Below are 23315 nucleotides of genomic sequence, written 5' to 3' on the forward strand. Positions count from 1 at the left end.
GAGGTCAGAAACATTCCTAGAAACCACTGGCATGAAACAGCTGCACCCCCAACAGTTCCTCCTGCCCTGGCGATGGCTTGTCCTTAAGGCCTAGCAGCAGCCACTCAGGGGAAGGAGAGGCCCTGCCTCCCCAGCAGCTGGTGACCCAGCCAGCCTACTCCCTGGCTACCTGTCGGATGTCATTACAGATTGAAGCAGTGAGATCAAGCTGCTTAAGAAAAGGGACTGAGACAAAGACAAGGTTGCTTAGCTATGCGGCAATGACTGGGGCAGGTTTAAAGCTGCTTTCTTCATTTTTTCCAGACACTCTTCCTTACATGAATTTCTGGAACAAGTTTTCTTACTTTCCTGTGCTCCATTAAAATGAGCAAAAACCTTCTTTCACTTCCTTCTTTCCTCCCTTTCTTTCAATACTCATGGTCTAGTGGAAAGAACACAGGCTTGGAAGTCAGCCTTGGGTTTAAAATCTCACTTATTAACCACATGCCCTTGGATAAGCAAGTATCTTTTCCTCTCTCAGCCTAATCTATGAAATGAGAATGCTAACATCTATTCGCAGAGTTGTTTTGAACATTAGAGATGCATACTTGGCATAAATCAGGAACTTAGTAAATAGATCTATTATTAGTTATTGGCAGTAACAGTTCTTTCAATTTGATCATCATGAAAGAAACACTTTAAGTTCATTTTCTTTAAGAGGGCAAATACCAAGATAATTACCACTGAATATCAACCCTGTACCTGGTCACAGTAAAGCTGAAAGACAAAACTGTTTAAACATTCAAACCCCACAACATGGGGGCACAGCTCCTGGATAATCTATAACTGGCCAAAGGGTGTCCCTCTTAGAATTTTGATGAAGGTGGTGGCAAGGATTTGACCCAGGGAATCAGAGAATTCCACTAACTGGAATATGGAAAAGACCCCTTCATCTGATGCCTTATCTGACGGAGGAGGAAATTGAGGCCCACAAGGTTAAAGGTTTTGATTAAGATCACTCAGGTCACTGGCAAAACTATGATTTGGGGATTGATAACTTCTGAGCTGCGATTCAGAGGATTTTCTACCCTGGCACACTATGGACCACATGGCATGCACATAAGAGAGAGTTCAAAGAGGAGTTCCCATTGGCGCAAAGCAGAAATGAAATCCAACTAGGAACCACGAGGTTTTGGGTTCCATGCCTGGCCTCTCTCAGCGGGTTAAGGATTTGGAGTTGCCGTGAGATGTGGTGTAGGTCACAGACAGGGCTCAGATCCCATGTTACTGTGGCTGTGCCTTAGGCCAGCAGCTGTAGCACTGATTAGACCCCTAGCCTGGAAACCTCCACGTGCCATGAGTGCAGCCCTAAAAAAAGACTGGGGAAGAAAAAAAAAAAAAAGAGAGAGAGAGAGAGAGTTCAAAGAAACAATCTGGCCAGGAACTGTGCTAGGCATTCTCCATCCCTGTCCTGGATGGGCATACAGTCCAGAGGCAATTAGAAGAAAAGAGATTATTCCAATGCGACGTAACTGGTACCACAAAATGTACAAGATGCTTGGTGCAAAAAAGAAAACCTTAGCTAAGCCTTAGGGGAAGTTAGGGGAGGATTTCTCTGGAATAAAAATCCAAGTTGAGTTCTGAAGGATGAACATGGGTTACCCTGGTAAACAGGGGAAAAGCAGTGTGGAAGGTTTGGCGGCAGCAGGACGGGCTCTGGCAAAGGGGCAGGCACATTAGTGCTGGGGGGCAAAGTGTGAGGCAGGGAGCCCTAGGACACGGGTAGAGGAGGCAGGCAGGGGCTGGCCATTCCATTCCAAGCCCAGCATCTGCCATCCAGGAGATACTAGTGACGGATGACAGCCAGGAAGCAAGGAGCCTGGGGACATTTGGGATCCATTCCTCATGGAATCCCGTAGAAAGAAATACAACACCCTGGCCTTTCTTGAGGTCTCAGAGTATCAGCAATGGGGAAAGGGAGCGGGGGGAGGAAAGGGGAGGTGCAGAAGACAAAAGACAATCCCACTGGGCTCTCTCTGTTAATAGTGGAAACATTTCTCAGTGATCACTAATATTCTGCCCCCACTTACCACGCTGAGATGAACAGACACTCCTGGGTCAGGGATAGGAAGTTTGTGCAGAGTTTCAAGAAGCTCATTCCACTGACTCTCCTGAAAGAAATAAAAGGCCTAAGTAACAAAAAGCAAGGCTGAACCCTTAGTAGGAGACCTGCAGGGAGGTCTGGGCACACAGGGACCTGTGGGTCCACATGACTGAGGGGGCTGGGGAGGTGCTGGCCCCAGAACAGAAGTAAGTGCAACAGTCAAGTAGGTTTGGACAAAAGACACTGCTTATGGCTCAATAAAAGAGCCAAATAGATCCTCCCACACCAAGTCTGACATTTTCTACTCAGTGAGACACCTACCATGACCGCCTTTTATGGATCATATACCATAAGCTCTCTGCAAATCTATCCTCTCAACTCCATAGCAACAACTTTTCAATGTAAACAACCTAGCTTACAGGGCGGGGGAGGTTGTGAGAAATCACGATGACACTATAGATCTTGTCTTCATCATCATTACCCTCAATTAATTTTATTGAGTGTTCACTGGATACACACAGCAGCCTCCAATTATGGAAAGTTAAAAATGAACTACGTACAACAGCATGCAATATAGGATGGTGGCTGTGCATTTTAATTAGTGAAATTGAGCTACAGAATGAAATGTAAAGCAGTACAAATTATTCAATTGAAAACAGATTCACCTTTAAAATGTTCAAAAGAACACTGCTTACAGAATGATCCAAAAGCTCTCTCTCCCACTCTGTGCAATTCTCTGCACTGATAAAATAGTACTAAGCTTACATATGGACCCATTTGTTAGCTGTTTGAGCCTCACAACTACCTCACTTTACAGATTGAAAACTAAGGCTGCAAAGGGTGAAGCAACTTGCCTCAAATCAGCCAGTTAGTAAGTTGCACAGCCAGAAGCTAATTCCAGGTTCTCTGGGTTTAAGCCCAGAGCCTTCTCTGGTGTCCACAGCTGCCTTTGGTGGTGAATTTAAAGGAGAGGGGGAAAAAAAGGATGATCCCAGATTAAAACACTACGCCAATCTGAACTCATTAATCACTCAAATTTCTCAGAGGGGAGAAATGAACGCATGCAGGTACACACATTTAATTCTGCTCTGAAACAATCTCAAATTCACAGAATAAAAATAGGACAGTACAAAAAACTTTATTTCCTGAGCCATTTGAGAGTGAGTTACTGACATTATGCCCCATCATCCATAAATCCAAAGGACATTCTCCTACATAACAACAACTTATCATCCCAATCGGGAAATTACCATCGAAACAACAATACCATCTAATCCTCAGATCCCACTGAATGTTGCCAATTATGCCAATAACGTCCTCGATAGCAAAATAATTCCAGTCCAGAATCACATGTTGCCTTTAGTTGTGACTCTCTAGTTTTCATCAATCCGGAACAGTTCCTGAGTCCTTCCCAGATTTATATAAACTTAACAGTGAGACCATCATTTTGTAGAGTAACTCTCACTTGTCTGATGTTTCCTATTGATTGAGGTTTCTGTTCATCCCATTTCTGATGATATTCACTCTGATCGTTTGATTAATTCATGTGATGTCTCTACTTGAGATTACTCATTCTCCCTTTGTGTTTAGTAAGCATTTTGTAGAGAGATACTCTGTGTAAATAACCCACTCCTCAAACTTTTAATTCATCTATTTACTTATTCATATTAGTATGGACACATGGTTCCCAGTTTTATTCAGTGGGCTATAATCCTTTGCTATCATTATTTGTTTTGATGCTCAATTTGCTCCAGATAAGACCAGTGGGAACCCTTTGCTCCTTTTATGTCTTTAATGTTTTTGCGGCACAAAAAAATATTCCAGGCTCATCTTGTACTTTTCCCTGCCCCAGTTCTGAGATTGGACATTTCTTCAGGGAGTCCTGGTTCCTTATAGGAGAAAATAGATTTAGAAATCAAGATTTGGGCACTTGGGTGTGCTCATTGCTACTTTGGTATTGTTGACCACAGACCTTTTCAGTGGATAGAGCCAGGGAATATATCACACACACCCAGACCCACACTACACAATTGCATTTTGAAAAAACCATGGCTTCACACCAAAGGCTCTCATTTGAACCCAACACAGGAATCATTCTAGTTTCTTCCGTTTACATATTTGTAACTACATCCTACAAAAGTGAAAAAAAGGCTGCCCCTATTTTCTTAATACATTTCCTTGCTTGTATGTAAGCAATCCTATTGCCCCTACCTCGCTCTCCAGCTAGATGCCCTCCTTGTCCTGCTCCAATACTGTCATCCACTGGCAGGCCACCAATGTCTGCCTCCTTCCCCCGGACTTTCCATCAACAAAAATGCCCTCCTCACCACAGGCTCCAACATCCTAGTGCCAGGCCATTGCTGCTGTCCTCTTTCCCACGTGGCTCCCTCTAGATCCCACCAGAGTTCTGGCTTCTGGTGCCTAAGTGATGCCGAGCCACTGTCACCACTGTCCCACATAAATGAAGGCCACATTTTTCAGCCTCCAACACCCTCAGCTGAGCTGCTCTTTTCACCCCCTGCCATCCCTTCCACAGGGATGCCCTGTTTAGAGCCTGATAACCACGTTGTGTTCACGACTCGGACACTCTCATGATGTAGCACAGCATGCTGAGCCATCACGGTTATCTCCCCGCTCCTCCACCCTCAGTTGAAGTCTGCCTACCCTGCCCAACCTTCCCAATAACTTCTGGGAAGACGTGGGGAAGAGATTCTGATTTTTTAATGAAAGCCCTTTCCTCTTGTTCTAATCTGATGACCCGCACCTTAAAATTAAGCCAGTTGTAGGCAGACAAACTGTCATCTGTGTCCTAATTCCTTTAACCAGAAGAAATTTAATAAAAAGAGTTAAACAGACTCCACTAAAACACATCACTGATCTCAATCTCCAGCACTCCAAGAGCCAGCGTCCTTAACCAGGGCCCAGAGGATTGATATACCAATTTTACAGGGTAATAACCCTACTTCCCCCATGCATAGTTTGTACCTACCCGATCTTTTCTGTATCCCAAGACATGTTTTCAAAAGCCTACTAAGTTTTGTTTTGCTTTTATAAACTGACTGGAGCATATATATAGGAGAAAAAAGTGTGAGTTCATGTCCAATTCTAAGACTGTTAAAAGCCTACATGTTACACAATTCTATTTACTAAAGACATCTTTCAATTTTTGAATGAAAAACTGAATGACAAAAGTGAACTGTGAATCAGAAATCAATGAACAGACACAAGGTGGCCTCTTAACTCGTTCATCAAGGAGCAAATCACTTCTTTTAGGACAGAATTAATTCCCTGAGAGCTAAGCATCCTTTCAGAGGGGGTCTAATGATCTAGGGAGCCATTTCTATTAGTTATTCCTACCATTTACCGCGGCCTCTGGAATACATTTTAGTGAGTAAATCCAACGTAAACATTTATCCATTTTTCACACAATTTCCACCTTTTCTCCAAAAATAGCATTTCCAAAATGTGTTCCAGGAAACACTGGTATTTCAGAATGTTAATATCTGTCTGAGAATTAAAAACGTATGGGACCAAATAAGATGGAAACCCTAGGTGATATAGATTTCTCCACTGTAGGACTTTTCAGAGCCTATATTACATGAAGTTTTTTTGTTTGTTTGTTTTTTGTTTTTTCCTTTCTTTCTCTTTAGGGCTGTAACTGTGGCATATGGAAGGTCCCAGGCTAGGGATCAAATCAGACCTACAGCTGCTGGTTCAAGCCACCGCCACAGCAATGCCAGATCTGGGCTGCATCTGTGACCTACACCATGGCTTATGGCAGTACTGGACACTCAACCCACTGAGTGAGGTCAGGGATCAAACCCGCACCATCAAGGATGCTATATGTTGGGTCATTAACCCACTGAGCCACAATAGGAACTCCTATATGAATCTTAAGGAGACAAAAACGAGACACAGCTTTCCCTTTCCCTGATTCCAATATTACTCAACTATGGTACCCTTTTTGAATGGAACATTTCTTAGAACTAATGTTCTATAGAAAATATGATGTAAAAAATTCTCTAACATTTAATAATAACATTAATCTCTTTAATTAAAAATCTTAGGCCATTTACAAAAAGTAAAATGTAGGAAGTTAGGTATATGGACAAATAGTCAACTCACTAATAATCAAAGAAATGCAATTGAAACAATGAAAAAAGGTAAAACAGTGAGAATTGTTCAAGTAAACAATGAATTCAATACATGATACTAGGAGAGTATTTGATCCAGAACTCTTGTACTTTGCCAATAAAGGGTATCTTTTAAGAAAACAATACAATTATCTCGGAAAGCAGTTTGGGAAATGTTTTAAAAACATTTAAGTCCACTGACCTTAAAATGGCCCATCTGAGATTTTCCTCTTAAGGAAAGAGTCCAAAATGAAGAAAATGCTTCATGCTCAAAGATGCTAATAGCTATAGTTAAAATAGTGGGGAAAAAACCCCCAAATAACAAAAATCCTCAACAACAGAGAAATGTTTCAGTAAACCAAGGTACCTGATACATAAGACGTAGTTATGAAAAAGATTTACAGTGGCTTTATTAGCATGGGGGAAAGGCTTCTATTACTATGGTATATGAAAACTGCGGCCTTCAAAAATGTAAATACAGCTCCAGTTGACCCCTGACATCCGCGGAAGATACTTTAGCATACCATGTCTTCCAAAAGGTCAATAAGGTATAGCTGAACTTTTAAAGTGATTTTAAGACCCTTAAAAAAACTGCTGTAAGAGCATAACAAAGCCCGACTATAACGGGAACTTGGGACAGCAGGCTAGGGCACTGGCCAGTTAAGTGTTTTACTCACAAATTCTAGCAATTCAAGTTTTTACCTCAGCAAAATTATTATTTAATACATATCATGAACTTTTAGGGCTGCTTGGGAATATTAGATGGTGACTATTAACTCTGAATGCTAAGGGTCTATTTATTGTTTATTTAATTCAAAAAGTAAAGGAAGAAAACATCCCAAAATGCTAGCAATATTTATTTGGGAGGGTGGGTAGAGAGACATATTAGGAGAGATTTTTCCCTTCCTTCCTACAATTTTCTGAATTTCCCAAACTTTCTTTTTTTTATTTTGCTTTTTAGGGCCACACCCACGGCACATGGAGGTTTCCAGGCTAGGGGTCCAATCGGAGCTACAGCTGCCTGCCTACACCACAGCCACAGCCACACGGGATCCGAGCCACATCTGCGACCTACACCACAGCTCAGGGCAACGCTGGATCCTCAGCCCACTGATTGAGGCCAGGGATTGAACCTGCAACCTCATGGTTCCTAGTCGGATTCGTTTCTGCTGCACCACGATGGGAACTCCCTAAACTTTCCATAATGGGAATGTGTTACTCTTTTAGTAAACATTTTAGCAAAATATAAAGCATGTATTATCATAAAAGTTAAAGTTTTATGATAAAACTTTATAATCATAAAAGTTAAAGCTTACTTGTTAAAAAAACAATAAAATAAAAGCCAAATACCTGTCCTTTCGTTGTGTAGTCTGCCAAGATGTTAAGCAGCTTATAAAATACTTCGAACCAGGGGAGATAGCTGGGGGAAAAAGAGGAAATACATGAAATATTAGTATGCAGGTCAAAAACTTTAACCAGGAGCTAATTCCAGACGGTACATTTCAGCTTCTATATCCTGAAGAGCCTTCCTGTACAGGCTGTGTCGGAAACGCAGACTAGTAAAATGCTAATTATTTCTGGGATTTTAAAAAATTGCCTGTGTAAGGCAGAAGATTGAATGTCCATTATAAATTATTCCTATGCCTCAGAGCTAGAACAGGTTCATAGAGAAGAAATTTAAAGCAGACTCTGCAATCAGGAACCTTCTCTGAATAGCCCTCCAGGCCTCTCCCACCACACCCACACTTTCTAGGAAAGCTTCTATTCAAGTTTCTTGTGATTGGACACACAGCTGCACACACACATACAGCACTTCCATGGCTGCTGTGTACGAGGTGTCCCAGAGGCCCAAGAGCCTGAAACCATTCATGTTGTTCTATCAAGCCTTCTACCTATACTGCACCCTTCTCTATACTTGCTGTAGGAAGAGCTCTAACTCTCTGCCCCCACTGCCTCCATTGGGCCCTGACCATCATGCCCCTAAACTCTGACAAAGCCTAGTCCTGACCTTACTCCACCCTCTGTGTAGCTCACAGAATGGCCTTTCTAAAATGCAAATTAAGTGGCGCTTTGGAGTAAATTTCTGCAGTGGTGCCTCATCACTACAGGACTTCTTAGGATAGCATCCTCGGCTCCTCTGTAAGGTCTTTGACTGTCTCGCTGGCTGTCCTTGCTCTGAATCCCCACATACATATACATACTCCTCTCACTGCAGCCTCACTCCGAGGATGTCCAGGCATCCTCAAGCCTGCCTAAGCTTGCACACCCCTGGTGCTTTTCTCCTTCTGACCTTTACTATCTAGTCTAGCAGATCTCTACTCATCCTCCTAACATGCCCTATCCCCTCCCGGTCCCTGCCTCTCATGCCCTAATTCCCTCTTTTCTGTGCTGCCCTGGTCACGTGCAAACTCCCGTTACAACAGCCCACATGCATGTGGCGTTCAATGGCATGTCTGTCTTCCCAAAAGAGTGGGCGTGATGAAGACGAAGGATCACATCTTTCTTTCTCCCCACCCGTGGCATATGGAGGTTCCCAGGCCAGGGATCAAATCTGAGCCACAGCTGTGACCCCTGCCGCAATCGCAGCAACGCTGGGTCCTTAACCCACTCCATCAGGCCAAGGATCGAACAGGTGCCACCACAGAGACAACAAAGAATCCTTAACCCACCATGCCACAGCAGAAACTCCCATCACATCTTTATCTTCCCAGGGCCAAGCATGGAGCCTGGCAGACTCTCAGTGCTCAGCTTTGAGAGAACAAACAAAACCAAGGGCTAACAGCAGAGGCACATTAGTGTTACAGAATTATTGTTGAAACATAGCCCCACTCCCAAGAAGTCTTTTCACCAAATTTCAGTGGCTCTGTTCTCCTCAAGAAACTTTTCCAAAGCGACGTCAAACAGTCATGTGGGAAGAGTGCTGTACCAAGCACTTGCTGTCCTGTTCACGTCGGCCCTGCTGAGCTAATAGTGTCCGTTACTGATAGAGCAGGGGGCTGATGCTGAATGCCTCCATCCCTCCAGGCAGGGGGAAGGCAGCACCCTGCACAGATTACCAGCTGTACCGCGAAGGGTAATAAATGAAGTGAGAGGCAATAGAGAGGACAGATAAAGCACACGGTTCTCTGTCATTAACGTCTGTCTGAAGCCAGCACATGCTACTGTAAAATTTAAGTAGCTTATCAAAATATACTGATAAGCAACTTAACTTTTCACTTCTATGACAGTATTATCACTTATGTTAATATGTTTCAATCAGCTCTGGCAGCTGCATATTGATTATTACAGAGCAAATGACTGCTGCCACTTTACACAGCATTTACTTTGGCAGGGTAATGTAAACATTCAAGAGGGATTAGGGAGGAGATAAGTTTCTCCCTTCCTATTCTGTTAAATAAACCTCGGCTGAGTTAAAAGCCATTATAGTGGGAACAATAAATCCCCCTCAGAAGAAAACTCCTGCCCAGATTAGAGGTCTCTTAGTAAACATATTCAACCAAGGACTACAAATATCTTTTTTTTCCCCTGAAAGAAAAAAACAACCACTCGTTAAATCCAGTAGGAAGGGGTGGGGGGAAGCAAGAAGAAAAAATATTTTCTTGCAGGGAAATCACGGCTTCAAGTAAATGAGAGAAAAGCTGAAGTCATTTTAGGAAGACATGACAAAGCGACTTGGGACAGGCTGGACTGTCTGATGATTTGAGACTATGATAGAGAAGCAGCAGTTCTGGCCACTAGGTTCAACCGACCAACATAGTTTGGGTCCAGGACCTCACGTCTCGCATCCTCCCCTGCCATGACGGTGCAGGAAGGTGACATGGTACAGTCGCCTGGCCCACAACAGACTGGGTCCAGGTTCTCACACTCAACCTCGACCTCACCAAATCAATTCTTTTTGGCTGTGCTAAAGAGAACCCTCAGCCATGAGAGGTTTTGCAGTTACCCTGGAAATCAGCCATCTCTCTCTCCCTTCAGTCTGACCGGACACAACTGTTCCCCACATGTTGTCCCCTGTGCACTGACAGATGAATATCTAGTGATGGCAGTGTTAAGGGCTTGAAACCAAAACCCAGCTGTCTTCTTCTTCAAAGGATCCCTCTTTTCCCTTGTTGGGAGGCCAAGGTTCACAGCTGAACCTTATCCAGTGGCGCTTCCTGTACTGCTTCATTAGTGCTGGCACAACAGCTTTGCGCCGCCTGCCAGGGTGCAGGTGAGGATATGGAGACCCTCACTCCATTCTGTGCTTGTCTGTCATCGTGAAGTAAACACGACTTCCCAATCCAGAGACAGGAAACAAACACTCCACTATGCTGCTCCTCCCTGGACAGCTAAAGGAGGTCCAAACATCTCAGGACCTGCTCCACTCACTACCTTTATGCAACTGTGAGTTTCCAATGCAAAGCATCACTATGTGGTGGGCTCAGTCAAAGGCTGGGGCCAGAAATCCAAACCACAAAGGGTCCCTGCTCTCAAGAAGGCCACGGTCCTAAGTGGGGAAAAGCTATATATCAAAGAGTAATAGTTTGGGTGGGGGAGCTTGATTTAGACTAGGCTTTTGGATCAAATTATTAAATTATGGTGCATCATTATCAAGACCCAATCAGCAGTGCTTTGTTGGGGGCAGTCAAAATGGGAAAAGCCAGCTTCCCAGACACTGGCCTTAATCTAAGCTTCTCTTGCCAAATCAGGATTCAGGAAATTTTGTCCCAGGTTCTGTCCTCACTCTTTGACCTGACAGTCAAATGAAGAGGATTTTGTTTTGTGTGAAGCAGTATAAAGTCTTAAACTTGAGAAGAGTTCAGGCAGCACCCAAGTATTCCTACACACAGCCTTTATAAGATGTGCGGGGCAGATTCCAGAGGCTGCACACGTAATCAAAGGGCCCAGTCAAAATCATGTAAAAAAGCCCTTACGCTGACCCCAGTGTACAGCAGACATGGTCTGTATGGATACAAAGCAGTTGGACTTACTGAAAGAAAACTGCCTCTGTTCAAATCTGTCAGCTTGGTGAGCCACTTACTTTCCAGCTGAAGTGAGGAACTGAGTTCAGGTGAGTTCTGATGACTCACTTTTCTAACCTCACTCCACTGAATGGACATTCAGCATAATCAGGCCCACACCTGTATAAGTGACCTGGAATAAGTGTGTGTATGATGGGATTCCACTCCAGCGTGGCAAGTATGAAAATAGAAAACCATTACAAATTTGAAAAGCTCCCCCCTTCTCTTGCTAGTAGTTCAGTTCAAAGATATTAAACAAGCCCAGGCAAAGTGGGTGGGTGGGTGTGTGCGCGTGAGATGGGGGGCAGTAGTGGCAGAGGCTGACCAAGCTGAAAGAGGTGGCCACCCGGGAGAAGAAAAGCTGTGAGCAGGTTGTCAGAAGCAAAGTATGGAGAGGAGGGTATCCCCTGGTAGGGACAAACTGGCACAGAGTTTTGGAGCCCCAGTGGGTGCGGAGCATTCTCTGGTAAAGGAAAGTCAGGGCTCCAGGAGGACAAGGAGTGTGTCCACACAGGAGGTGGTCTGGCTTGGAGTGTCACAACTCAAGAAGGGTAAGAAGGGTTTTAAGTTGGGATAACGTCTGGCACTGGGTAAGGAAAGCATGTATGTCAGTAGAAAGAGGTTAACTAGACTGGTGTTGGAACCCAAGAGGATTCAAAAGAGCATTTGGAAGGCAGTCCAGTGTGGGATGTTTGGGCCCAAATGGGTAAGGGGGCTTCCATGAAGGGAGGCCAGGCACAGTCCTAGCAGTTGAGAGGATGTTTACGGCAAGAGGAAGCAGCAGTGATTGCCCTGCTTACTATGTCTGGGTCCAAATGGAGTGAGGAGGGCAGCCACAGGGGAAGGGGACTACAATAGACAGAGACTGGTTACACATAGGGGAACAGATCAAGACTGATCAACCACGTAAATATATAATGAGAACCAAGCTTTATTACCAACAGAGAAGAGAGTTACAAACATGGATAGGGAGAAAACAAGAATGAATCCTACAGTGCTGAACTAGAATTAGATCCAACTGAAATCCTGGAGATAGATAAAAGAAATATAAATACAAATGTGTGTGTGTGTGTATATTACAGATAGATGTATTCTCTAGTCATAGCCACTGAGGGGCCTGGCAGAGATATCCCAATTATAATAAGCATGTTTAAAGCCCCGATCTTGGTTTCTAAGTACCTTTCTCCACTAGAAGGAACCAGGGCTCCTTGAAGAAATGTCTGATTCCAGAGCCATGGCGGGGAAATACTTTGTGCTAGAAAAAAGGCACGATCAGGGCATAACAATAGGACACAAAAGCCACTAAGAATGGGCTCCTACTGACCAAATCTGTGACAATTTTAGGGTCAAAACAAATGATAGGAAGTCATGAGTCCTTGCTGGTAAATTAAAAGTGTGATGAGGAAAGGATGAGGGTATGCCTAGTAGACATTTTCATTACAAAGAGAAAAAGAATGGAGACGCCTGGAAGACACGATCTTAATCAAGTAATGGGACAAAGTCAAACAGTATGCCAACCGGTAGAATGCAATAAAAAGTATGCAGAATATTTGTCATATTCCTGCCACAGATATAGAACATCATTCTTGAGGAAACATCAGATAAACCCAAACTGAGGGAACTTCTACAAATTAACAGCCTAAACGTCGAGTTCATAAAAGTCTCAGAATCACTGAGGAGCTGTTTCACAATAAGAAAACTAGAGAGGCATGAAAGCTCAATGCAACAGGTGATTCTGAATTATATCCTTTATACACGTGCACACACACACGAATGGGGGAGTTCAAATATTACATGGTAGTATTGTATCAAAATTCATACTAATTTTCTAACTTGATGACTGTAATACAGTTATGCTATTTTTTTTTTTTTTAAAAACTACACGCTAAAGTATTTGAGGATTAACAGATACTATTTTAGCAACATCTCTCAAATGGGGCACAAATGAAGAGGGGAGAAACTAAAGGGTCTCTTCTTCCATCAAAATTACCATAAGTAAAGTATACAGAGTATACTAGAGTATATAGAATACTGCCATGAGTTGGGAAAATAAAACTTTTAAAACCACAGTAATGAAGAGGAGAGCTGGCTGCTGCAGTAGGAGTCAATACACATCACATAGAGAAGGCTGGGCTTCCACTAAGTCTTGAAGAGGTTGTTCTCAGTACGGGAAGAAGGTTAGAAGTCGGGGGTGGGGGAGTAAACAGCATTAGAGGCAGAAAATAAACCCCCAACCTCATGAGCAGGAGCTACTGGGATTGACTTGAGAACTGTGTGTAGTTGCAACAGCCAGAGAGCAGGGTGTGCAGGCTGTAGGGCGAAAAAATGAGGCAGGGGCAGAAGGGCCCAATTCTGGAGGGCCTCCCTTGTATTCTAAATGGGCAGGGAATTCAATGGCCAATTAAAGAGGAGCAACATTCTGAGGATGATTATTTAGAGTCAGGTAGAAAGGGGTTATTTCCCCTCAGCACAGTCCAGGGGATCATCTCAGCCTCACCAGAGCCAGTGTCTACTTTGCTGCCCTAAAAAGAAAATTTTAGGTAATAGGATCTCATTATATTTGAAAAGATCAATATAATGCTCAGGCTCTAATATAAAAGAGAAATAAAAAGAAGTTTTTTATTTTAAAAAGTTTGACATTTAAATACTCAGACGCCATTATATTAAATGTTATAATGAAACAGTACCTCCCTGAGGGCCTTGTGGCAGATGTGCATCTACTTATGTCTGAAATGATGAGTTTAAGGCTAAGAGGAGCGACATGGAATATCGTCTTACAACTTTTCGTGGTAATTTCCATGGCCTGAGGAGCTTTTAAAACTCCATCATGGACACTCTAAGGGAGAGATCCTCCTGTCCTTACCTCCTGTCAGCAGATTTTGTGTAGATTCATTGTATGACAAAGCACCCCTTGGTTAAGGCTATTTGGCATTCAGTATTTAAAGCTTTCATATTAAACCCTCACTTCACCCCCCCCAAAAAAAAACAGAGCAGCATAGCACTTGGGGAGAACACAGATGTGGGTGAAATATCCCTGTGTGAATCTCGGTTCTCATACTTATTAGATGTGACACTTCAGGGAAGCAATTTTTTAAAGACTCAGTTTCCTCCTCTATTAAAAAGATACATACCACCTAACTAATGTAACTGATGTATGCAGACACCCCCCAACCTGGGGCCTAGAATGCTCTTCCTGCCCCCCTCTGCCTAACATTCCTGATGTCTACGTCAGAGGTTCCTCCAGGACTCTGTATAGGAATTCCTCATGCCCTGCAGTCACCAGAGTGGATGAGAAGGTACAGGCTGTCATAAGAGGGAAATACAAATTATATGACTGCTTAAGCCACTAAGTCCTCACTCATCCCTTTCAGCTTGACAAACATCTATGCCTACTCCTCTGTTAGTGTCTTGGTTGGTCAAACATCTACAATAAAATGCAAATAAAATGACAATCTTTGCAAAAGATGCAAGATTTCATGAAGCCCTTGTTAGAGATGCTGGACACCTGCTTAGAGTTGAGGCAAAGTGACTAACAAATGAAGACCTGCCAGCATTAGACCAGGTAACAAGGGACAAAGGGGAAAATCAAGAAAAACAAGGATGCTGGCACAACAGTCACATCAAAAGAAAATGAATTCAATATCAAAGGAGTAAGAGAGGCCTTGGGGAAATTGATGAAGTCTTCAAATACTTTTGGAAAAATGACTCCTTTTATGATTATGCTGTGAAAGTTAAACATGAAATGTTATTATGGCTGAAAAATCATAACCTCCCCCCAAACCCCCACTGACTCATTATTTTAAGAATTAATGTGTTGTTGGAATAAAAGCTAGATTTTGTCAAAATAAATTTATTTTCGAGATTTTAGTTTCATTTTTCTAGATAAAAATTCTAAATAAATACCTCCCAATTTTCACTATAAAATTTTGGTCCCCACTTAAATAGATGCATTTTTTGTCCCAGAATATGAGGCCCTTCTGGGCTTACTCCACATGAAGACTCACCATAGTTTATAACATATGCTTGTTGGTCTGTCTTCTTGATTAGCATCAGCTCCATGGAAGCAAGTATCATGGCTGTGTATTGACTACTGAATCTCTAATGTATGCCTGGCAATGTTAGACACCCACTAAGTCAGAACTTTCCCTGAGGGATGTAAATCATCCCTATAGTTTCTGCTGAGGCCATCACCACCAGAGTCCCAGAGTAACAGCAACCAACTCTTGTTGGGAGGTGGGGTGCCAAACTTAGGAGGCAGCATTCTGGTTAAGAAAAAAGATCCCAAACTGAAAATGATTCCTATCAATGGACTGCTGGAATCTGTGACAAATAAACCAGAGTGAGTAGACACTCAAAGTAGATCAAGAAGTACCCACAAATGTTAAGAGGTTCTGTTCCTTGCCCATCCTTTCAACACAAGTAAACCCTCATCATCTACTTTGTTTCTACTTCAAATGCTATGGGAAAATATCACACAGCAAGCTGATTACTGTAATTTGGCAACCTAATTTTTTAAGCACAGGTGAACCTCTAAAATTGCTCAAGAATCTGCTAATCTGTCAGTGCCGTAGGTCCCAAATTCCCCACAGAATCTGCTCCAAATTTTTTCTTTTTCTCCCATATTTAACCCAGTTCTCCTCTTTAGAAGACACTCTTCCCTCCAAGCTTAAAGAAGAGAAAAGCTCTAAAATGAACTCAAATTTCTTTCACTCCTACACTTCTCATGCCCCCCTCTTCCCTCCTAACTGGAGGTGCAAGGTGGGAAGACCCTAACCACACTGCCTTCTCCAGGATGTATCTTCCTCCTCGGTATACTCAGCCAACACGCATTCCCATCTTTGAGAACAACAAAACCACCCCCACGTGCCGGTCTACAGGTCTCAAACTACAGCCGTCCCACCAAGGTGTACACATTCTACCCTATGCGAAAAACACACCAACATCCTCCTAAGCTAACTGCATTAAGCCTCAATGAACAATTCTTGGAATTTAAAATTGAGGAGACATTTACAGTCCAAACATCACACATTTCCAGTTCATTCTGGAATGATCATTCCAGATCATTTTCAAATGTTGTAGTCAATCGTCCATGAAACCACATTTTCCTAAGTATTTAGTAAGACCCATCCGATATATTCCTGGTCCTCTGCAAGGTGGAGGAGACTCAGGTCGCAGCATTTGGGGAGCTTGGCCTCTAGTGAAGGAAGCAGACACACTGGCAGATAATGTCAGCAGTGATGGGTCAGTATTATGACAGAGGTTTATACAAGGAACAGAGGAGAGGTTCTGGAAAGTCTTCCCACAGGAAATGACCCTTTGCTAATGAACTTTACACAGACTTCAGTCAGGAGATCCACCTGTTCTGTCACTAGCTGGGTTCTGAGCTGTGTTTCTCCTCCCCAATCTGTGAAACGGGGATATACTATCTACCCTCACGTGCTGTTGTGAAGGGAAAAACATATGTACCCAGCCCTGTGCCTAAAGAGAATAAACAATGGGTTTTTTTTTTTTTTTCCCTAATGAAATCATACTCTTTTGCCATGAAGACGAAAAGTTGGGGTAACCTAAATTAGAGAAAAAACAATCCCCTTTGGGAGATCGGAGCCAGTCTCACTCAATCTGAGCATTCTGCTTTGCTCACAGCTGCTAATTCCAAATTGTAAATTTATTACAGAATCCAGTTAAGCTCAAGAATCTCTGATTTACGTCCATAATTAACATCCTTTGTGATACCTTTTACATCCATGCAAGAAAATGTATTGTATGTACTGAATGAGGAGAAATATTAATTTGCATTAGGAAAAAACACAAAAAGCTCCTATAAAACATCTGTGCTTATATAAATCTACCCAAACATACACTTGGATTTGATTTTGGAAACAAGACTCTTTTCCCTCTTGACGGGTATTCAATAATTGTTGCTTTTAGAGAACAGATTTGTCGTCTTCTTTTCTATGACAGTATTACTATGATTGAGGGAGATTGCGCAGGAGGAAAGCACAGAGGCACTTTCCTGTTATCACTGGTGAAGTGTTGGTAACAGAAGATCTTTGGAGTAATGACACCTGCACTGACAATTGAGCGTAATTCTCAGATATTTTCCATTGAGCTCAGAGAGGGCGAGCACATAGGCCTTTCATCATTTTCCTAAGAGAGTTTATGATGCAGCCCACTCCTGTATTCACACACCTGCAAGGATTTTTTTTCTTTTCCCATTCTGAGCATCTTATTTTATGGTTTAAATTACTACTGTAATATAACGTAATGGGTTAGTGAGGTTCTAACCATGGCCCAACCTTACTGAAGCTTTCATAGACTAAAAGAGAAATACATTGTCTCTACTAAAAAAAAACAACAACAAAACCACAAAACACAACAAAAGGACGAAATGGCTACACAAGAAGTTCTGTCCTACTTCTAGTAAACAACAAAATTAATTATCCCACTGCGATACTATTTGATATTACTCTCGCTTTAGAGCTTGGAAGTGAAAGCTAATGGGGAAAGGGGGTGGGGGACATTTATCAAGTGTTAGTTGCTTTGAAGTATTATTCTTTACAACAACGCTATGAGATGAATTATCATTCCATTTTACAGATGAGAAAACTGAGTTTCAGGGAAATGAAGTGACTGACCTAGGACAATACAGCTACTAAAAGCACAGTTCAGACACAAAACTAGCCATTAGGATTTCAATGCTACCTGTTCCATATAATAAAATACTAGTTGTACAACCGATCAAGTATAATAATCAATCCTGAGATTAGCACTTAAAAATCTTTAGCTTGCAGTTCTCACTGTAATGCCCTGATAAAAATGAAAGCTTGCCTCCAAAGGCCCCTTAGCTCTAAGTGTTCTGAGCAATCCAACTTTGGCTGTCTCCCAACAATCCAGCATGTTTTCTTACTTTGCCAGCTCCGGGGACACTAGTCATGTCTCAGCTCTTTATTGCTTTAGGAATTAATGTACATGTTAAATTCAGAAACACAAATATAAATAGCTCGATTTAAGTTGTATTAATCCAACATGGCAAAAGAGATATTTTAAGTTTCCAGTGCTTCATGTCAAAGCCCAATGCATCTGGTACCTTAGATGTGTATTTTAAAGAACTTACCTAGAAAAACGATGGCCTATGTCACAGATTCTTAGACTGTTGCCTTTTTTTTTAATTTAAATATAAAGCTTTTTAAACGTATGCTTAGGGTGACAATTAAGGAAATGCTAGATTAGACAGGGCATCAGTTTTCCACGTATAGCGCTCATTTAAGTTCATTTCCACCCCAGATCTCTGCTTGAATGTTGTATCATTCAATCGCAAATCTCTCTATAAAAGTGTCTGGCTGTCTCTTAAAACCATTTACGCTCTATGCTTCAATGCCTTTCCCTGGCAACTTTTTCCATATGCTTAACTTCTTTCAGGGAAACAGTTCTGTCTCAATTCACACAACAGCACACCAATCAACACGAGCAGGCAGGCAGGTAAAGAAAGGAAGGAGGAGAGACAGGCACACAGAGAGAAAGTAGGATATGACTGTAGCTGGTCCAATAAAAGTCATGTTTTAGAAGGCAAAGAGTTTTAGGCCAAAAGAAAACTAACTTAGCACCTATCCCCAAGCATCAGAGAGCTCTGAACGTGAATTTATAACCCAAACACCCTTTACCATATGCAACTTGAGACACACAACTGGTAGCACTACTGGGGATTTATGACTTATGACTTGTTCATATTTAATTTGTAACCAAACACTTCCCCTTCCTCTTAGCTGCCTTAGAACTCTTGATTAACTCTTGTTTTCACAGGTCAGAGGTTAAATAAAGGAAGGGAAGCATTCTGAGGTGAGATTGCCCAGAGCACCACATCTGAGAGTGACCTGTGCAAAGAGCATTAAAATAAGTGATAAGACCAGAGATTGTTCAAGACAGCTGATGTTCAAAGCCTCCCTTGGGTATGAAGCAGGACCTTACAACTAGAGAGCAGGCAAGAAAGGCAGACAGGAAACTGCTCTCAAGTTACCTTTCGTGGGGAGCAACTCTCTCACCAAGAGGTTTTTGGAAATGAGACTGATGGTTCTGAGAGAAGGTACAACAGAAATTTGTACAAGGTAAACAGGCCCTCTCTCTGCTTCATTCGGCCACAGGCATCTGTCTTACCCACCAGATTCTTCACCAAAGAAAACCTCCATGACTATCTCATTTGTTGGCAGGTCTGGGCGAATGTGAGAGAAGCAAATTTCTGGTACAAAACCAATCACGGAAGCACAGCTGAACAGGGTATAATCTGTCCAACTGCAAGATGCAGCTCATTCCGAGTACCTTTACTGCTGTGCTACTCATCACGCACCAAACAGATAAAAGTGTTAACAGCAGAGACCACCATTTATTCTGGAATATAGATGCCAGGAGCTTTACATGCATTTGCTTATTTATTCCTCACAGTAATTCTATTAAGTAGGTACCACTGCATCCCCAGATGACATATGAGGAAAGCGAAGCACAGAAAAGGTAAGTAACTTGCTCAGAGTCACACCGTCACAGAGTAGATCAGGGTTGAATCCAGGTCTGGGTGACTTGTTGTACCAACAGGAACTTTTCTGAAAAAAATCTCCCTCAGGGAGCAGTATTGGTGAAGTACACACTAGATAGCACATACACTTTACATGTGATTAGGTGTTTGCAAATTGCCAAAATGGGACACGCATTATGCTCATCTTTTACAGCTAGCTCTCATTTGTTTGTTCGTTTGTTCATTCATTCATTACCTAATATAAGCCAGGCATTGGGCAGAGAGCTGAATAAGGCATAGCTTCCACTGAAGTTGGCCCCTGGTTTAAATCTAAAACCAATATGGCATTAGGAATGACCTGACAGAGGCCATAAAAACAAAACTTGGAAAATGTGCGAAGTAACAGCTGGGCTACCCTGCAAGGAGCTGAGGCGTGCAGTCTCTGCACCATAACCATTAAGAACACAGCAGTTGCATGGAGCAGGCAGTTTCCACAGCTGAGCCTTCAATAGGATGGAGACACCCAGTCCTGAGCAACCTGAGAAGGTGGGGGATCCACCACCGGGGAAACAGAGTTGAAACACAAAAGGCCATTGGTCACTCCCTATTGTTACCCTGACAAAAAAATCCTATCCCTCAGGCATTCCTTATTTTTAAAATAATCTGTTTATGGCTTACTGCTTGGTTATAATCCAGGAGAAGGCATCCGTACTGCTACAAAAGCCTAAAATTGGGAGCTTAGAGGAAAGCTAAGTATTTGGTTAAACAAGTCAGAAGTCATCAGTCCCCAGAAGCACCATCAGCTGTGTGTCCCCCTCAAAAGCAACCCTAAACACCAATCTTTAGAGAAAGGAAGCTCAACCAGCAAGCCTTTTGGCAGAAGTAGATTCCCCTGACATCAGTTGTTAAATTCATATGGTATGAAAGAGAGCGGGAAAATGGTTGTTCAATGATTAACTATTAAAAGCAGACTATGAAGGTCAGAAAATGAATGTGTGAATTGTTTTTATTTTGTTTCCACCAGCATTAAATATTATAATTTTCTGTAATATATTTTAAATGGAAGTTCTTGACTAAGTGTGTAACAGCAAAACGTACACATATACACCTAAACATATGCTAAGAGAATGGTTAATAAATTACGGTAAATCCAGGCAATAGGAAATTAGGTTTTAGAATATTTTTAGCAAATGCCCATGAAATAATATACAGCTGACCCTTGAACAATACAGGTTTGAACTATGCAGGTCCATTTACATGCATATTTTTTTTTTCCAGTAAATATAGAACCTGTATTTTTACAGATAATTAAATTAACTAACTGGGGGGGGGGAACTTTGAGTTTGATTACTGATCACAATATGTAGAATCAAAAGAACTGGGGTCCGAATCCTGCTTCTATCCACACTGTTCCAGCTCCCTGCTCTTGGGCAAGTCATTTATCAATTCCTCTGCTTTTGAGGCAGAGACAGTAGTATGTGGATCTTCAACTGTTGTACCCCCAACCCCTGCATTGTTCAAGGGTCAGCTGCAGATTGAAAAGAAGCAATATTCACAACAATGTATCACATCCAATCATCCACACTCACAGAAAGACTAGGAGATAAAAATTAGTAGCAGTTATTTATAGGTTGTGGGATTATAATCTTTGTTTCTTTCTACATTTTCTGTGGCTTATGTACTAAGTATGCAGTGCCTAAAAAATTTAGAAGTACTTGTTTCACCTTTTAAGTGTGTTATGTTATCCATAATTGCAAATACTTGGAACCAAGCTAAATGTATAATAGTTTACATTATGAACTATCGAAGTAATGGAATTTCCTTTAAATTTTCAAATGCAAATTAAAAAAAAAAATCTTTTTAGGGCTCTACCCGCAGCACATGGAGGTTCCCAGGCTAGGGGTCGAATTGGAGCTGTAGCTGATGGTCTACACCACAGCCACAGCAACGCCAGATCTGAGCGGCATCTGCGACCTACAGCACAGCTCACCACAATGCCGAATCCTTAGCCCACTGAGCAAGGGCAGGGATCGAACCCGTAACCTCATGGTTCCTAGTCGGATTCGTTAACCACTGTGCCACAACGGGAACTCCTCCATGTGCAAATTTTTTTAAGTTTTATATTTTTATTAGGAAAAAAAAAACCATTAGAGTCAGGTGGTTTATAATTATGAGCATGTAATTTTTAAATTAATTATTTTTTTAATGGACACACTTGTGGCATATGGAAGTCCCCGGGCTAGGGATTGAGTCAAAGCTGCAGCTGCTCGCCTATGCCACAGCCACAGCAACACAGGATCCAAGTCGCACCTACGACCTATGCCATAGCTACGGCAACGCTGGATCCTTAACCCGCTGAGTGAGGCAAGGGATCGAACCTGCATCCTCAGAGACAGTGTCATGTTCTTAACCCGCTGATCCACAACTCCTAATTTTTTTTAATTTTTAATTTTATTTTTATTGAGGTACAGTTGATGTACAATATAGTTACAGGTGATAATACAGTGGCTCACAATTTTTAAAGGTTATGCTCCATTAAAAGCTATTATAAAATATTGGCTCTATTCCCTGTGTTGTAAATGATATCCTTACAGTTTATTTTATACATCATAGTTTGTACCTCAATCTCCTTCCTCTATATTGCTCCCCTTCTGAATATTACACATTCATTAAAATCAGACTACAGAAAAATATTTCAACATAGAAAAATATTTATCATATATTTAAGTATAAGAACAGGCTCTATAATATGTACAAATGACTTTTCATTTTGTTTTCCTATATTCTCCAAACTTTCTACAATAAATATGCATTATTTTTATTCACTTTTAAACTAAAAACCAGAGACATGTGTGACTCCTTCCTGCCTACTAACTTCCAGGTCATCCCGCTTGGTAGTAGGGAGGTAGACTGGTTAGTGAGAGCAGAACTGAAAGCCTATCTTCATTCGCATTTCTTTAAGTGTGCTTAAAAACTCTGGCAACCTAGTTCCCAAAAGAGGGTCTTATGATGAAATGGAAGTTTGCATGCTTTAACAAACTGGTCATACCCATCTCGTGCCCTTTCCCCGGCACCATGCTTATCAGGGATCTCAGTTCCAGAGAGGAATAGTTGGTTAATAAGGTTTTTAGGGACCTTCCTAATGTGGGAGCCATCAGCCTCCATAAACCCTGGTGGGTCTTAGCAAGACATACTCGGAGTTTCCGCCATGGCTCAGTGGTTAACAAATCCGACTAGGAACCATGAGGTTGCGGGTTCGATCCCTGGCCTTGCTCAAGTGGGTTAAGGATCCAAAGTTGCCGTGAGCTGTGGTGTAGGTTGCAGACGCGGCTTGGATCCTGCGTTGCTGTGGCCATGGCATAGGCTGGTGGCTACAGCTCCGATTCGACCCCCTAGCCTGGGAACGTCCATATGCCGCGGGAGTGGCCCAAGAAATCTTAAAGAGACAAAAAAAAAAAAAAAAGAAAGAAAGAAAGAAAGCAAGACATACTCACTTGTGCAAGGCCACCATAAGTTGAGAGGGGAAAGAATAAAAGGTCAAAATCGTTTTTTCCTTGTTAGACTTTGAGGCCAAGTTCTCGAGGCTGGTTCATTCA

At 42.1% G+C, this 23315-nt stretch overlaps 1 protein-coding gene across 50 annotated transcripts in view; it reads right to left on the reverse strand.

Moving 5' to 3' along the window:
* The window catches only part of DENND1A (DENN domain containing 1A), a 520477-nt gene that overhangs the window by 262873 nt on the left and 234289 nt on the right, over positions 1-23315 (reverse strand). For 39 of the 50 annotated variants that reach the window (XM_084995758.1, XM_084995669.1, XM_084995711.1 and 36 more), the window contains 2 exons: positions 7567-7636; positions 2070-2150 (listed from right to left, as the gene is read on the reverse strand). In XM_084995758.1, the coding sequence (XP_084851884.1) occupies positions 2070-2150; positions 7567-7636 (151 nt within the window). The remainder of the gene's footprint in view (positions 1-2069; positions 2151-7566; positions 7637-23315) is intronic. The other 11 variants (XM_084995751.1, XM_084995823.1, XM_084995806.1 and 8 more) reach the window with 1 other exon arrangement.

This window comes from Sus scrofa, chromosome 1 (assembly GCF_054392235.1).
Source record: "Sus scrofa isolate SSC_HxYL_T2T_F1_AM1 chromosome 1, Sscrofa_HxYL_maternal_Yorkshire_Landrace_v2.0, whole genome shotgun sequence".
Classification (NCBI taxonomy): Eukaryota; Metazoa; Chordata; class Mammalia; order Artiodactyla; family Suidae; genus Sus; species Sus scrofa.